A 17,587-nucleotide genomic window follows, 5' to 3' on the forward strand; every position below is an offset into this window, starting at 1 on the left:
CAACAACAAGTGCACTGTAAAGAAAAAAAAGTGCACTAAAAATTATAGGTTAGTACAAAATAATCCAAAGTGGGGGATACCGAGCAGAGCACCCCGCCTGCCTGGATACAGGAGCGCACCAGCGCCCGGAACATGGCCACGATGTTTGTTGGGACCTCCCTCTCCAGACACTGCTTCCTGGTCTTATAAACGGCGAGCTTAGCCAATGCCAGGAGCAGGTTGATGAGGAGATCAATAGGCTTATTGTCCCGGGACAGTGGGCACCCAAAAATAAAAAGGTGAGGGGAAAAGTGCAGCCAGAACCGCATGAGAAGGCCCCTCAAGGTGGATAAGAGGGGCTGCAGTCTGGCGCAGCTAAAATAAATATGGTACACGGACTCGCGCTCGCCACAGAAGGGGCAGGTGGTGGGGGAGTCCGTGAAGTGGGCCAAGTACGCTCCCGTGCTCAATGCACTGTGGAGGTCTCTCCAACACAAATCCCCCTCCATCGGGGCCTCTCGCCCTCGTTTGCAGGCAGTACCCGTCTCCAGATGGTATCGGGGCGGGCGACAAGGGCGAGGTAGTGCACTGTATGGAGCACAATAGAGTACAGCCCAGAAGGAGGAGGAGAAGGAGGAGGAGAGAAGAATGAGGAGAGGGAGAGAAGAATGAGGAGAGGGAGAGAAGAATGAGGAGGGGGGAGAGAAGGAGGACAAGGGGGGAGAGAAGGAGGAGGGGGGAGGGAAGGAGGAGGGGAGTGAAGGAGGAGGCGGAGGAGGAGGGGGGAGAGGAGAGAGAAGGAGGAGGAGGGGGGAGAGAAGGAGGAGGAGGGGGGAGAGACGGAGGAGGAGGGGGGAGAGACGGAGGAGGAGGGGGGAGAGACGGAGGAGGGGAGAGAAGAAGGGGGAGGGAGAGAATGAGGAGGGGGGAGAGGAGAGAGAAAGGAGGGGGGAGAGAAGGAGGAGGAGGTGGGAGAGAAGGAGCCACACAATATATACATTAAATGTGTGGCCCCCGTGCTTACGAAAGCTTCGAAAGTGGCCCCCCAGCTAAAATAATTACCCACCCCTGATTTAGATGCAACAGAGAAAGTGGAGAGATCAGTGCTGGTTTGTACTGCATATTTCCAATAATGTATTACAGCTCTGCTCTCTTATACCAATGACACGTCCCGTCACCTCACCTTCTAAAGCGGGTCTTTGCCCTCTCTCTGACTCCCTGCTGCTTTTCCTCATATCTGCTCTTGTTCTTATCCCACGCTGTTCTAAGGTGAAGCAATAGCAAGTAAAAGGGAATCAGCGACGTTACCATCTTTAAGTAAATTCTTATGGGTGTGACGGATTTAGCATCCCTGAAAAGCGATTTGCGGTCAGTCAAGTGTGCAGTCCATGATGATATGTACGTGATTTGATGGGGTGTCACATTATAACTAGGGTGACCAGATGTCCCGGTTTTGCCGGGACAGTCGCGTTTTTTTCTCTCCTGTCCCGGGTTCCGGTCCGTCCCGGAAATGTCCCGGGTTTTGTCCCTGGTCCCGGTATTTAGATGCGGGACGGCGGCGGTGAGCAGGATGCGGCGGCCGGTAACAGACTGTTTTCAGCTTCCATTTCTGGACTACTTCGGGGATATCTTTCAGTTTTTGGGGATAGGAAAAACAGGCTGCCGTTTCCTCACAGGAAGAAATGATTTTGCTACCCAATAATTAGAGAAGGTTACTATGGTTTGCTGTGTTTCTGCAGGGAACGGCACCCATGTTGTAAATACTTCTAAACTTTAGTGAGGAGAAACTCACCTTTCGGGTCTCGTATAGAGAGAGGCCGATAGAAACAACGGAGATGAACAGAATGCATCCGGCGTAATAATAATATCCATCGTAAAGCCACAGGACGATGCTAAACACCTGGAATATGTAGAAAGGATTCAGCACCTGTGGAGATAGAGGGCGATGGTGGTGGTGGCGAGATAGTTGAGACTTCGTCTTTCCTATCAGATTTTTTTAATCTGATCTGCTATTTTGCATCTAACAAAGTGCGGGTGCAAACTCTGATGTACCGTTTTTTACATATAAAGTTTATACTACTGTTACCATCTGCACTATTGTATTCCTCTCTTTCACCTCCAGATACCGTAAGTCACGGAAGAGAAAACACCAGCAGTCCAGAGTCTTTAACCTGTTCTATGCTGCAATAGATATATGCCTTTTATATCTATAGAAAATGTGAGTGCGATTCCACCAGATTACCCACAATAGCCCTTTGTAAGAAACAATATTGCACTATTGTGTATTTTCATCTCTTTTCTCAGCCCCTGCACTCCCCCAAGCTTTCTGAGTAAGTTTAGTGCAGGATGCACTGGCCAGTAGCAAACTCTATGCCGCACCAGGCTGGGATCCCACAATTCTCACCACCACCTGCAGCACTGAAGCGTCTTTATTTTGGACCTGGTATTTTATTACATTAACATCCGCGCTGCCAAACGGGCCGGCCATGCGTAACATTTTACCTGTAACTTTATGGATACAGGTAGGGGTTAGCCTTACCTCATCAATTAGGAGTATCCAATAGGATTTGACTGGGACATCAATTTCATTGGGGCCGTATATCTGCTTCCTGAAGGGAGAGGAGAGAAAATATTAGTGTAGCTGCAGGATTGAGAAAGTTGTTATTATAACCCAGCCCCTAAGACACCCTTCTTCAAAATCAGTTTCCCCAGGACCCTTCTCTTTAGGAAATAGATTTCATCCTCTTCCCCATCATAAAGAAAGAATTAATGCAATACAGGAATAACAAAATGTTGGGGAATTACTATGGCCAGTGGGGGCAGAGAATGGCAGAGGGGGACATTGGGTTGCAGAGGTCAAAGAGGCATAGATTAAGAAGAAAAGGGATGCAATGGACAATGAAGACCATAATGTAAGGCAGGTGGGCTGTACAATTATGAAGGGTGGAGCTTGACACTCGTCAGTACCAGATATTATGCACTGCTCTTAAAGAGTCGAGAATGATGTGTACTTATTGAGTCCTAATGTTACTTCTATGTTGCACTGTTGGTTAAGATATATAGCAGATTTAAGTGTATGTGTTAAAAAAAAACGCATCTTCCAGTCCTACCCCAGAGGTGCAGTCAGAACCCTGAGGAGCAGGAGGTCTAACTCAGCTACTGTGCAAGAACGACACAATGAGATCTCAGAGGAAGCGAATTCCAGGTCACGTATTACCTGGGTTAATGGTTCGCATTTGTACAGTACTGCTTATGCAGGTCACACATATAGCTGACTGCACAGGCATTTGATCAATTCTGTGCTTGGTTTCCTTTTTAACTGGGACTAGGTTTTCTAGTCCTTTTAAGTGAAAGATGCATGCTGAGCACAAGTTGATTTAAGGGGAGTGATGTAGAAGTAGCAGTGCCTCCTCTTCCGCATATTGTTTCCATGCATGACCGTATGGGCCTGTATCAGGTGTGTAACAATGTTCTACGCTGGTGCTCACCTGGTATTATGGTCCATCTGACTCAGTCCGGATCTGTATCGTTGCAGATCTCCACAGGTCAGCCCTTCATCCAAACAACTGCAGGCCGGACATGATAAATCAATCAATCAATGACATTGTAATACAACATACCATGTGTCCCACCTCCAGTCCACAACCTACTTTACCAACAACCTCCCCACATAGAGGAACCTCTCCCACTGTAATATATTAAACTGAAAAGCTCATCTTCAAGATTTCCCCCCCCCCCAACAAAAAACCCCACCTCTTTGTTACTACCAATAGCAATATAAATAAGCACAAAAGATACAGTGTCAAGGAATGTGATTAAAGCAAAAACATTTTTACTTCTGTTACAAGTGGCATACAATATTATTTATTTATAAAATGTTTTACCAGGAAGTAATACATTGAGAGTTACCTCTCGTTTTCAAGTATGTCCTGGGCATATATGACAAATAATACATGGTTACAAATACAGTTACATAAATGAACAGGGTTATACAGTATATACAAGACATTGCATGCACAGTTAGAGATAATGTATATTATGGGCGTATGTAACAGTTACAGACCAGATTCAAATGTGTGACAGCCTTAGATTTGAAAGAACTTAAACTGGTGCTGGATGTGAGAGTCTCCGGTAGGTTGTTCCAGTTTTGGGGTGCACGGTAAGAGAAGGAGGAGCGGCCGGATACTTATATATAATATATCAACATTTCAGTTGTAGTGTGGGGGTAGGGGGTAGCCGGCCTTCATAATAAAGGTGATGCCCAGCTGGCTGGCCCTAAAAAACGTGGGTTAAGACCAGAGAGTGTCAGCTCTTGGGTGTAGTGATGTATATGCATTGCGTTTCCCTGTAACTCTGTTCCCATTATACTGTCCCCTGCAGGATTGTACTGTAAGCTAGGGATGCCATGTGTGGTTAGGGACCCTTATAGGAAATAGCTGCAGGACCGGGACTTTGGGAGCGGGAGATTAAGGGTGGATGTTGGGAGGCAAATAGGGTTAAAATCTGTGTAAAGTGTTGCTGACCGGAGATACCGGTAGTACTGATATTTTACCCGCAAACAGTGTATGGTTTGCGGGTACGCGTCTGCACATAAAGACGTGGTGTGTTATGGAAGTCTAATGTAACTCTATGGGAAATCTGTGCCCCGCCAGCAAGTTCTGCAATTGGGTTTTAAAACACAGTGCAGGAGCCTGTTTTAAAACCCGATTACAAAGTCCAAGTTCTCGGGACCATGTTTTAGGGAACAAGTTTTAGACTCCACGTTCCCAATGTTAAAGTGTGGGTATCCATTACTATGCAGCCAGCCCCAGTAATGTAATTGGCCGGGGGGACTGCATGGCAATGACAGGACAGTCAGCAAACGGGGGAGGGCGGAGTACCAGGTCCAGAGAACAAAGGCACCCTGCTGGGGCACCGCTTGGACTGCCAGACCTGGTGGAGGCAATGGATTGTAGGCACGTTTCCCATTGGCCAACTCATATTTACCGCTTTGCTGGCAACCTGAGCCTAAGCACACCCCGTCCTTTGATTGGGTAAAGCCAGACAAGCCTCCGATTCGTGATTGGCTGGTGGGAAATTTCCATGCTCTGATTGGTCGCCGCTCTGACTTCCGTGCTACAGATAGCTCAGCGGAGTGTATGTAAGGAGACGGCCCGATCAGAGAACCAGACCATCTGGTGGCTTGAGTCGATGATGCAAAGAAGGGCTTTTCAAAGTTGCTCTGTTGCGAATAGCAGAGGAACCGGCATTTTGGTCGCGGTGAAACATCCTAGACTGTGACCAGGTACTTCAGGAGGTAGTGCCCAACACCACACATCATCATGGAAATATTGGAGCTTAGGGAGGCTGATGTAGAGCCTAAAATATACATTAGAACAGCTATTCCTCCAATGATTAAACTACTGGCTGCAGAAATTCCTCTTACTGGGCTCAGTTGTTGCAAACTGTGTTCAGTCCCCCAAAAGTCAAATTGTTAAGGGCGTGTGCTGATGCAATTAAGCGCAAACACTACACAGACGTAATTACACACAGACATATGACTGCACAAACGTGAAAATGACGCATGTACCAGTTTCATGCCACTATTATGCGCCTTATCTTTATAACTATAAAACAATAGCAGTAATAATCTTAGTAATGGGACTGGGGACACCTTACCTGACCTTGATGAAGTACAGGGATTGCTCACTCCAGATGTACCGCATCCCTTCAAACACAAAGTACCGGAGCACATTGCTCTGAAAGGAAGGAGGTGGATTGTGCCGATTTACCAGACTTCACTTATTACTTTTTAACAATTCCCATGGTAGGTTACCAAGCGTTTCTTCCACAGATGCCACTACACGCCATGATAGCCACAAGGATCATCGGCTCTCCGACTCTACACCAGGGGTGCTCACCTCCCGCCCCCTCCCCACCCCCCGGCAACAGGTCAGTTTTCCAGGATCTCAGCTTCAGCACAGGTGGCTCATTGGGCGGAAGCTGGACGATCTTGAAAACCTGACCTGTTGGGGGGGGGGGGGGGGGTGAGGGAGGGAAGGCGCGCCTCGAGGGCTGGAGTTGATCACGCCTGCTCTACACCGACGTGGGCTTCATCTACCTACAAGTTAAACAACAGAACCACCCTCCAGTATCGTTTGCCAGGATGGGCCTGTACCAACGGACTCACTTTTTGTTTGTTGTTGCAGAACTAAGGCATTGCTACTACTGCACTCTAATATACCAGCACCCACATTTTATAATTAAGCCAATGAATAGTCCTACCAAAGGAACATTATAAGATACCTTTTCACCTGCGATTAAACTTTTGGACACATTGGCATTCATCCATGTAGTAGGAACACACAATTAAAGGGAGCATTACAAGTTCATTTACGGTCTGTGTCACATTTTTATTATGGTGTATGAAATATATATATTTTTTATACAATAATTTTGGGAATAAAGAGTTGTTATATTTTCGGTACTCATTTTTAGCACTACTTTGTATTAATTCTTGTATTTAACCTAGATAAGAATTATAAAGACTGATAATCATATATTTGATTGTTTTTTTTTTACTTACAAAGTACAGTCCGTAATCCTCCTCCTGTTGATATATATTTTTAGAGGTGGACTAGAACCTTACCCAGTATGAGACATGTAACTTCTAAGGCTAAGTTATTTCAAAATGTTTTGTAGGACTGAGCAGGACCTCAAGATTAAACTGTACACTACATTTTATGCTTCACTGTCACCGCTTGGTATGTTGTGGCTATGAGGAAATGCGCTAGTTACTGCGGTAAACCTCACCTCCTCCTTGTGGTGCAATTGGATAGTGTCCTTAGATTGCTCCTCTTCGGTGAGACCGACAGCCACGCTTCCACAAACCGTCTCATCCTGCCTTCCACTGGCATCACGCTCCAGGCTTCAGGGAACAAAAACACAATGACTTGGAGACCCCGTGACCTTTTATCCGATAGAATGAGTCTGTGGTGTTTGCTTGGCTGCATCTTACAACGGTTAATTCTCAGTTACTTGGTGGTGATGTGGTGTCTTGACCCTCAAACAACAGTGTCGTAAAAAGAAATGATTGAGCAAGAAAATAATTCAGACACAAGAAAAACATTGTATCAAATAGACAATTTAAAAAATATAAATCCACAGATGCTTATAGCCCTACAATACTTTAAATGTATTGAGGAAAAATCTGTCAGAAAAGGGATTAATCATCATAAGAATGTTTTAATGTGTATTTACTGTATATGTTTTTATTAGCTTACTCATTAGGTTACTCAGGGAGTACTGAAGGTGTGTTTGTATTGTATTGTCTGATTTACAGCACTGAAGGGGTTTCTCTGAATGTGCTGATTGAGAGAGGAACAGGTATATTGTTACAATGGATCTCTTGCCTAATACATTTCCTGGGACTGCTAAGCATGACTATTTAGACAGTTAACCGGGTTGCAGCCTCTGCCTTACCTGACATCTGCCCCCTGTTCTGTGTGCACTTGGGCTACAAAAGTCTGGCCAAACGCATCCTGGAAACAGACACATAGCAAGACGTGATGTAGGGTCTGGAAACCAGATATTCTACAACAGCGCGTCACAACCTGGTTTCCACTGGTTCTCTGAGAGGTTACCAGGGGCTCCAAGAAAAAAATATTGGCAATATTGTCCCAAAAATATATATTATATCATAAATGAGAATGTAGTATTACAAATATGCTGCTTAGTTTATTTAAAAGATAAAGCCCCATCAAAACAGTAGCATATTAAGTACACAGGATTGCGCAGTTGAAAACTACTGCTCCATACATATGTATAAAGACATTACAACTCAAGGACAGTTACCCTAAATCCATCACTATCAATTTTATAGTCTACAGCAGTGATTCCCAACTGGGGTTCCGCAGCACCCTGGGGTTCCGCAGCACCCTGGGGTGCCGTGAGAGGATGGAAAAGGGCCGTGGGATTACCCCCGATCTACCAGAGCAGGGAGAGAGCAGGGCTATTGCTAGGGGGCTGGGCAGTTTCCGCCAACCTGATTTGGCTGCTGCTGGGTAATGCAGCCAATCAGGAGGTTGTATCAGGAACCTGTGGAGTGTAGCCAAGCAGAGGAGGAAGCAGCATGGGCCTTGACAGGTGTGTGTGCCTGGGTATCTGTATTTGTTCTGTCCTATTGTGCGTTTCCCTCTGTCCCTGTGACTCTCTGCCCCCTCTGTCTCCTGTCACTGACGGTCCTATTGTGCTGGTGCCTCAGGAACTGAGCACTGCGATTAGGGGGGGAGGGCCATCGACAGGAGGAGAGCTGGTAAAAAAGTGTCCAGGACCTGGTGGCTGCGGGGGCCTGTACGTATTTGGGGGGGTGGGGGAGGTTTGCACGTATTTGGGGGGTGGGGGGGTTGTACGTATATGGGGGGGTTGTACGTATTTGGGGTCTGGGGACGTGGGGTATGTATTTATTTGGGGGTGTGTTTTTTTTTAATGTGTTTGGGGGGTGGTATTTTTTGTATGTATTTTGGGGCTGGTGTTTTTTTAATGTATTTGGGGGTTGGGGGTGTGTGTATTTGGGGGGGTTGGTTTTTTTTTGTATTATTTGGGGGGTGGGTATTTTGTATTGGGGGGGTTGTATGTATTTGGGGGTGAGTTTTTTGTATTGGGGGGGGGTTGTATGTATTTTGTGTGTGTGTGTGGGGGGGCAATTAGTGTGGGGAGGATTGTGTGTGCGCGTGGCCAAGGGGGGGGAGGGAATGAGTGTGAGGAGGGGGGATTAAGGGGGGTGTAAGGAAGAGAGAGAGAGGGGTGAGTGGGGGAGAGAGTGAGGGAGAGGGGTAAGAGTGAGACGGGGATAGAGAAATACATGGGAAGATGAGGGGAAATAAGTGTGAAGTGGGGAGTCTCGCACGGGGGGGGGGGTTTCCCTGTTGGAACTCTAGTCCTGGGTCCTGGGAAATCTGTGCCCCGAGAGGGGGAAAAAAAAGGTTGAAAACCACTGGTCTACGGTTTCTTCAGGCCATGAACAGGCCTGTCTGACAGACTTAACAAGCTACACATTAAAGGTATGAAACCTATATGTGCAAATTCCATTCAAGTTAAAATATCCTCCATGTAACACTTTCTTAGCAATGTATTGTCACTTGTTTCAAATTCCTGCCAAAAATCCTACCTATGAAAACACTATGAAATATGATATATGAAACATATCACACTTTAAACAATAATTGACTGCAATAAAAAAAATGACAGTATCGTTACAGTGTACCTTTGAGGATGAACTCAGGGGGGGAAAAAAATCGTACAAAAATCGATATAATTTTTTTTAAACAGAATAACCTTTAAAAGAAGCGACATGAGTATGCGTAATGTCCTAGGGCTCTCAATGGTCCAGAGCAGGAGTGCGCAAACTTTTTTGCCTGCGCCCCCCTGCCTGCTCTCCCCCTTTTACCTTTCATCCGACGTCATCTTACGTCACGTTGCCATGCCCCCCCTCCTCCCAAAAAATGTTTTTGCTGCACCACCCCAGGTCTAGAGCATCTCAATGGTTTGGTAGACCTCAAAAGCTCCAGGCTTCAGGGAACAAAATCACAATGACCTAGAGACCCGTGACCTTTTATCCAATAGAATGAGTCTGTGGTGTTTGCTTGGCTGCATCTTACAACGGTTAATTCTCAGTTACTTGGGGGTGATGTGGTGTCTTGACCCTCAAACAACAAGTGTCATAAAAAGAAACGATTGAGCAAGAAAATAATTCAGACAAGAAAAACATTGTATCAAATAGACAATTAAAAAAAAAATACCCCTTTTACCTTTCATCCGACGTCATCTTACGTCACGTTGCCATGCCCCCCCCCCCCCCAAAAAAAAAAATATTTTTGCTGCACCACCCCAGGTGTAGAGCATCTCAATGGTTTGGTAGACCTCAAAAGCTAATTCTCAGCACAGATACGTAGCTGAGTATTAACTTTTTCAGCCTTAAAACAGAGTAATAACCAATAGGAGAGTCTAGTAGGGTACAGCAGCTGACATTATTGGGGAGCAAGTTATTACAATACTTGTGTGTCCTGGTTCTCCATAAAAAAAAACATTGATGGTAATGCTATATATATTCTGAGTCAGTGATTTGGGCTGTTTTCAGACGAAGATGGTTATAACAGCTGCTTTGGAGCATACAGAATTACCAGCTTAGACAATTTAACGCAATACCTGGGCACTCTGGTGCTTGCATCATGGCCTATATATCCCCTCATTGAGGCTACTTACTTTAATTATGAGCCAGTCAGCTTCAGCCAGTGGGCAGGGTCTGCAAGTGGCCAGGACAAAGAGCCGTGGTTTCCAATGGAAGACAATCAGCAGCACTCCCAGTGTCAGCACAGAGAAGAGGTAATAGAGAAGTGTCCGCCATGTTACCCTCTGGTAACCATTAATCTCCTGTAGGAATCAGGAGAACATTAAGTTCTGAGCGCAGAACGAGGACCGGCTGGTTTTAGGGATGGTAGGGGAGACGAGGAACCATTTGTAACCAGCCATAAAACGTAAAGACATTTGGAGAAGATCATTTAAGAGTTACTTCCCCATAAATTAAAACACCTTTGCTGCCAAAGAGGCCAGTCCCTTCTGGGAGCAAACTAATTCACTAGCTCATATTAGGCAAAGAAGTGTGGGTAACCATCCATATAGTCGAATAAAGTTGGGAGAGGTGGTATGATACCTTTTAATGGACCAACAAGTAGTTGAAATGTTACAAGCTTACGGACCTCTCGGGGTCCTTCATCGGGTATGGCAGGGAATTCCCTGTTTCTGTATTTCTGCCATACCCGATGAAGATCCCCGAGAGATTCATAAGCTTGTATCACAGATCAACTACTTGTGGGTCCAACACAAGGTATCATACCCTCTACAGGCAGTCCTCGGTTATCCGACACAATGTTTTACTCAAAATGGCGTCGGATAGCGAAGCGTTGTAAAGCGAAACACATTTTCCCATAGGAACACTGTCTAAATAAAAGGTTCCGTACCTGAAGGCATTTTTAATGCTAAAATACACAAAATATTTTACTCAAGCAATTAGATTATGCTGCACACACATACATGATGATGTAAATATTCTATTTATTGAATCCAGAACTGTATAATAAAACTGTTAGACATGTTTAAGGCATAAATACACCACAAAACCTTCACACAGACTGATCTGGATGATTTCCCTGACTGCAGCTTTCTGATTGACATAATGATGCAACTTTGCAAAGCGTCAGATAAGCCATTTTGGCGTCGTAAAACCGGCCATAGGGTTGCATTGGACAGCGTCGGATAAGCCATTCGTCGTAAAACGAAGCGTCGTAAAACGAGGACTTACTGTATTAACTCTGTCTCCTGTGTTATTCGACTACAAAGTCGATACATATCCAATTACTCGCTACTCTTCTATTTCTCTCTACTTGTGGACACACGCAATGATATAAGCTCTTAACAACACACTAGTGTCAAAGGACATCTGATGCACATGTATTTTAACCCCACAGAAGGGGTTAATCTTACAGTCTGCACACTTAGTATTGAACAAAAACACTGGATGGCGCTCAAACACTTATAAGTAAATGAAATAATCAAATGTGAACACAAATAAAATGATGGTGAAGTGAATATATACAATAAATATAAACCGTGAAATAATTAAACCGTGAAATATTTAACAGTGAATGAAATAAAGGCAAACAGATCTTACTTCTACCCTTTAGAAGCTTGTTTCCAAAGCTCAACAGACAATTTCCTCAAGCAATAGGGGAGCCAGATAAGTGCCACGAAATAAAGAAAAAAAATCACATGGTGCAATATAGCAATGAAATGTGACAAGAAATGTAAGTGATCTATAGGTAATCTACTCACAAGTGGAGCAGAATATTAGGCAAAAATCCAACACAGTGGCAGATTCTTCCGGGTGTAATGCACAGGATCCTTCCGACATGTAATGCCACACTGGAGAGGAGGAGACAGGGATACAGAACTCACTAAACGTGAATCATTTTGGATTCATACATTAAAAACCCTGGTACCCCAAGGAATGAACGTAGATATTGATCTGGGAGTTTACCTTTGATATGTCCTCTTTTTACATATTGCATGTCCTTTTTTAATAGTGCATGCCTCTTATATTCTGAGGCTTTACTGTGCATCTTATTACAATGTTTTAGTTTTATGAGCTCTTTTATGTGTTTATATTACTTATACTTATTCTCTATTCCATTGCATAAATACCTCCTGGCTCCATACACGGAAACAACATTAACCGCAATCGTCTCATCGGATAGCCGATAAAAGTTTTTTATGTAGTATTTTAGCAAGTCTTTGTAATTGGGGAACATAAGTACTGTTTAGTTTACTTTTTTATTTATGTATTTTATATTCTTATATATTTTATTATTATGTGTATAAAATTGTATATATGATCGCGCATTAACGCATTATTTAGGCTGTAATAAGTGACACACCAGATAGTGAGAGATCTCATTAAAATTAGCCAATCATATTGTATTTTGGCTAAGAATATGGGTATCTAACCCTGTAGTGATGCACAAGATGGCCACTCCTGATGAAGCTGCCAATCAAGCGCAGCGAAACGCGTTGAGTTTTGGACTATCTTACGATCCGTAGAGGAGGAGAGAGGGGAGAGTACCCGGAAACAGCGTGTGTGTCAGCGTGGATGTCTAACTCGGGAAGAGGAAGTGACGTCAATCGAGGCCGCGGACGCAGGGAACAGCCACAGCGAGGTCGCGACAAACTGTAGGCCGTGTTGCCTTGTCTATCCTATGCCCGATGTTTGCCGATACAATGTAAGCCTCCATTTGTATTTTATGTGCTGATAAATTTGTTTATTGTCTGCACTATGGTTCTCTTCTGTGTTTGAGCTCCGGAAGGATCCTGTGCATTACACCTGGAAGAATCAGCCACTGTGTTGGATTTTTGCCTAATATTCTGCTCCACTTGTGAGTAGATTACCTATAGATCACTTACATTTCTTGTCACATTTCATTGCTACATTGCACCATGTGATTTTTTTTCTTTATTTCATGGCACTTATCTGGTTCCCCTATTGCTTGAGGAAATAGTCTGCTCACTTAGGTCATTTATTGTAGAATAGGGCTGTGGTGAAGATGTTGCATTTCTAAGCATTGTGAACTTCTGCGAAAAAACCCCAAGTGGGGGGGAGGAATTTTGCAAAGCAAATTTGAAGGCATTCAAACACATCTAGTTCCTGCTCTGCATGTTACTCACTCCGGCCACCCGTTCCATTCCGGAGCCCTCGCCATGTAATTGGTCAGCGAGTCAGACAAGGCATTATTCCTGTGTTTGGAAGCGGTACTCACCATGCAGGATTTATTTGTCCAGGTGGGGAGAGCCCCGTAGCTGCTGGGTTGCGGGTCTCCCAGCAGCTTACTGCTATCTGCAAATAGAAACACAGTGAGGACAGGTTAGGGCTCTGAGGAGCTTTCTCACTGCAAGATAAACGTTAGCCGCAGGGCAACACATTACCTGACCAACACAATGCATTAACTCAGGGGGTGCGCAAACTGCGGGCGCTAGATTTTTTGGGGGGCGTTTTCAGAGGTCTTGCCCCAAAGCAATTAAATGCAGGGGGACCGCGCGAGGCCTCTGCAACCTCTTCTTACCGAGATTCAGCCGGCTTCAGGACACGTGACCATGGCAACTTGGCGTCGTTGGGTCATGTGACGCCACGGTTGCTATGGTAACGTGACATCAAATGACGCTGCGGGTCACGTGACACGACCCCGCAGCATCATTTGACACCGCCGCGAGGCAAGGGGGGGGGCGCGACAACGGAGGAGAGCAGGCAGGTGGGGGCGCAGCAATAAAAGTTTGCGCACCCCTGCATTAACTTACACCCTCTCACTGTCAGAGGGGCTAGCAAGGCATTGCAAAGAAAAAACAAGTGTTACATTGAGCAGGAAGGGCCACGTGGCACGGACTTTAGAGTGGGAAAAGCCAGCTCAAATCCCAGTCCCAGCAACTTGTGATCTTAAACTAGGGGTGGACAACTGCAGTGCTCACGACCCCCCAACAGGTCAGGTTTTCAGGATATCCCTGCTTCAGCACAGGTGGCTCAATTGAAGACTGCACCACCTGTACTGAAGCAGGGATATCATGAAAACCTGAGCTGTTGGTAGCTCTTGAGGACTGGAGGTGGCCACCCCTGTCTTATACAAGTCTCCCTGTCCCCAAGCTGCAGGCGCCAAAAAAATGATTTGAACATCCTCTTGGTATAAACCAATTTTACCTGCAATATGCTATGCACAGTACAAAGGGGAATTATATATATATGTAGCCCTCTTTCTTACGCTCTAGAGTGACTACGGGTACTGCATACACACACCTGTGGCTCCAGGAGATCTGAGCCTCCGCTAGCTGGGAGCCTGGGGTAACACTTATCTTATTGGCAGCGCCTCCACTTACCCAGGATCCCCATGGTGTAAGATTCCCCTGGGTAAGAACAATAGCAACACACATATGATGGAAACTGTTTACTGCAACGCATAAATGAATCCTTATAACACTATCATAGCAATAACACATTCGCTAACTTATACTATCCTTATACACTACTGGCTCGGCCACTCTCCTAATGAGTAATGTCACTGTCCCATCACCACGTACCCCCACACTGTGTCCATGTACTGTATTTGTATATAGGCTCAGTCCTTTGGCCACTCCACTTAGTGTCCCCAAAGAGTGTTCCCTAAGGCGAGATCAGCGCCTGTTGACCGGTGTTGGTGCACTTTATTTAATACCTTCCGGTCACTGCGGTGACCGGTAATAACTTCAAAAAGGATCCGCCGATCCAGCGCTGTTGTTCCGATGTCACGAGGCTCAGCTATCTGGTCCCAGACGACTAGCAGCAACCTCAGCTCCGCACACTTTGTCCCTATCTGTTATACAGTAAGGGATGATGTCGCTAGCACTACAGGCCGTCCCTGCAGCACCACAACCTACGGTGACTCAGGGAATCTCTTAGGGCCCTCAGGGAAGATCAAACCTATGCAGGTGGGTCACGGACCCCCTGCACCCACACTACCTCTCCCCTTGCTCCTCTGGTGCCCTCTGGCTAGCGTGGTCTCTCCCCCACGCTTCCCTTTCCTGCCTCCCGCGAATCCAGCCCTTCTATTGGCTCCCTGGCGTCAGGTGACTCCGCTAAGGCTCCTGGGAGTTGTAGTTACTGGCTGAGCCTATACCTTATTGGCCAGTCGTTCGCGCGCTTTCACTGCGCATGCGCGACCTCTCTCTGCTCTGACAGTGCCCCTACTATTGCGCAACAACATGGCGACGCCCTGTACTGTCGGGCCGCCGCGGAACCGTGCAACACTCCCTCTGGAGACACACTGCTGCAAGGGGAGACAAACCAACACATCCCTACATATATATATATTTTTTTTTTAAATTAATATTATACACTGTGCCTTTACGCCACCTGCATTTAAAATCTACATTAACTCCTGCGCCAAAAGGGCCTAAAGGTCACTCCGGTGTGCAGAGAGTTAAAAATAAAGATTGCAAGTGACAGCCATCAATCGTACCATAGCACGCGTCCGATACATGATGCCGGCAGAGAAGGTGCACTCTGTGATACTTCATTTCTTTCCTTATGCTATAGCAGTTGCAGACATTTTATATATGGAATATTGTATTTATAGAGCACCAACAGTTTACACAGCTCCTTACAAAATGACAAAAAGTACACACTATGGGAATAAGAGCAGCAAGTAAATCCCAACATAAGGCAAAGGGGCCCTGCCCCGAAGAGCTAACAATCTAAGTTATTCCTACAAAGCATCGGTCTTACTTTCTAGGAATGAAAGGGCTATTTTAATCAGGGACTCTGGTGATACACAAGCTCCTGCAAAGTAGCGTTCAACATCGCGTACTTTTAAACCTCATGCTTTAGTAGCAGAGCGATGGGGCTCGGACCATCAGGAAACCAGCACAATACTCACCTCGCCAGAGGCATGTTTAGTGTGAAAGTTAAACTGCAATAATTAACTTCTACGCAGATACATTTACACGCTGCTAAATAGTGACCCAGAAACAATTACTGCCATAGAACAAAACAAGGTTCACAAGCACTGCATTCATTGATTGCAGAGGGACATTTTCAACATAACAGGATACAGAATAATATGAAGAGTGCTTTTATTTCCCAAAGTCTTCTAAAAAAGGTTTGAGGTATTTGTATATATTTTTTTATTGCTCAATTACTTACATTTATTAGTCTCTGTCTCAACCACCAAACATTACTCTTCTGTCTGTCTCTGTTTTCCAACTGAACAAGACTGGGTGATGATGATGCTCATGAATCCCTAAACCCTTTCATGTCTTCCAAACAGAGTCAAGACTTGGGGGGGTCAAAAAAACATTTATTTTAAACAGCCTGGCTGTGTATCTGGCTTCCTTAGAAGGATTACATCCACCTTAAAGCAGCAAAACATGTTGCAGTGCGCCATGTTTTTAAAATTATTATTACAGGTTTGAAGCAGGTGGTGTCCGGAGCTGAACAGTGTTAATTTCTGCTCTGGGGACCCCCTGCTTCCAGAGATACTTACCGCCGTAGTGGGTGCCGGTATCTCGGTGGGGTTTAAAATGTCCAGGTCATGCGGGGCCAATAGGAAGCCGCAAGGGATGATGTCACGGCTTCCTTGTGGTCCGAGGGACATTTAAAAGCAACCATTTCGTTAGGCACACAAGTTCCCTGGCTGCAGGAGATACCGGCACTCCCTATGGGGAGGTCTGTCTCTCTGGAAGCAGGGGGTCCCCAGAGCTGAAATTAATGCGGTTCAGCTTTGGAGACCTTCAATCCTGTAAGAAAACACGCAAGAAATAAATCACGCAGTGGTACATGTTTTGTGGCTTTAAAACAGTTTAACTTATTAATATCTTGTGAAAAATGTATGCGCAATGTATTTGTTCAGAAACACTGAATTCAAGCATATTAGCTACATATGTTTATCTGTCTGAGGAATGATGGCTTCAAAATTACATTGCAACAAACAACAAGTCTTGCTTACGATGTACGTATAAATTGTATTTATATAGCGCAACAACGTACGCAGCGCCTTACACCATTACAATAGGAGGGAAACATTACAAACAATGGGGATAAGTGCAACAGGAAAATGTCAACATAAGGCTGAAGGAGACCCTGCCCCACAGAGCTTACAATCTAAGTGGTATGCTGGGAGGCGCACAGTGCATTGTTAGAAGTGCAGGCGGGGGAGGTCAAAAGCATCTGGCGCTCGTAGCAGAGGCGTAAACCGGTTAACGAGAAGCTTCTTTAAAGAGGAGGGTTTCAGCTGGGCTTTAAATGTGGGAAGTGGGGGTGCTTGGCGAATACTGAGTGGAAGAGCGGCCCATAGTTAGGGAGAGATTAGTGGCAAAGGTTTAAGACCAGAGAGGGGTGAAGAAGTAAAAGGTGCAAAGATGTGACATTTTGGGTGCAGAGCGTAAGAGACGAGTAGGGGTGTAACGGGAGAAGGAGTAATGACACCGACTGGCACTGAGTTTGAAGCAGGTTCAATTCCCGTCGTCGGCTCCTTGTGACCTTGGGCAAGTCCCTTTATCT

At 45.4% G+C, this 17,587-nt stretch overlaps 1 protein-coding gene across 4 annotated transcripts in view; it reads right to left on the reverse strand.

The window, feature by feature from the left end:
* The window catches only part of ATP13A2 (ATPase cation transporting 13A2), a 97,461-nt gene that overhangs the window by 27,016 nt on the left and 52,858 nt on the right, over positions 1-17,587 (reverse strand). For all 4 annotated transcript variants that reach the window (XM_075605969.1, XM_075605971.1, XM_075605972.1 and 1 more), the window contains exons 2-9: positions 13,326-13,402; positions 10,222-10,389; positions 7,441-7,499; positions 6,772-6,886; positions 5,638-5,717; positions 3,468-3,545; positions 2,519-2,588; positions 1,772-1,906 (exon numbers count right to left, since the gene is read on the reverse strand). In XM_075605969.1, the coding sequence (XP_075462084.1) occupies positions 1,772-1,906; positions 2,519-2,588; positions 3,468-3,545; positions 5,638-5,717; positions 6,772-6,886; positions 7,441-7,499; positions 10,222-10,389; positions 13,326-13,402 (782 nt within the window). The remainder of the gene's footprint in view (positions 1-1,771; positions 1,907-2,518; positions 2,589-3,467; positions 3,546-5,637; positions 5,718-6,771; positions 6,887-7,440; positions 7,500-10,221; positions 10,390-13,325; positions 13,403-17,587) is intronic.

The sequence above is a fragment of the Ascaphus truei genome, chromosome 6, assembly GCF_040206685.1.
Source record: "Ascaphus truei isolate aAscTru1 chromosome 6, aAscTru1.hap1, whole genome shotgun sequence".
In the NCBI taxonomy this organism is placed as follows: Eukaryota; Metazoa; Chordata; class Amphibia; order Anura; family Ascaphidae; genus Ascaphus; species Ascaphus truei.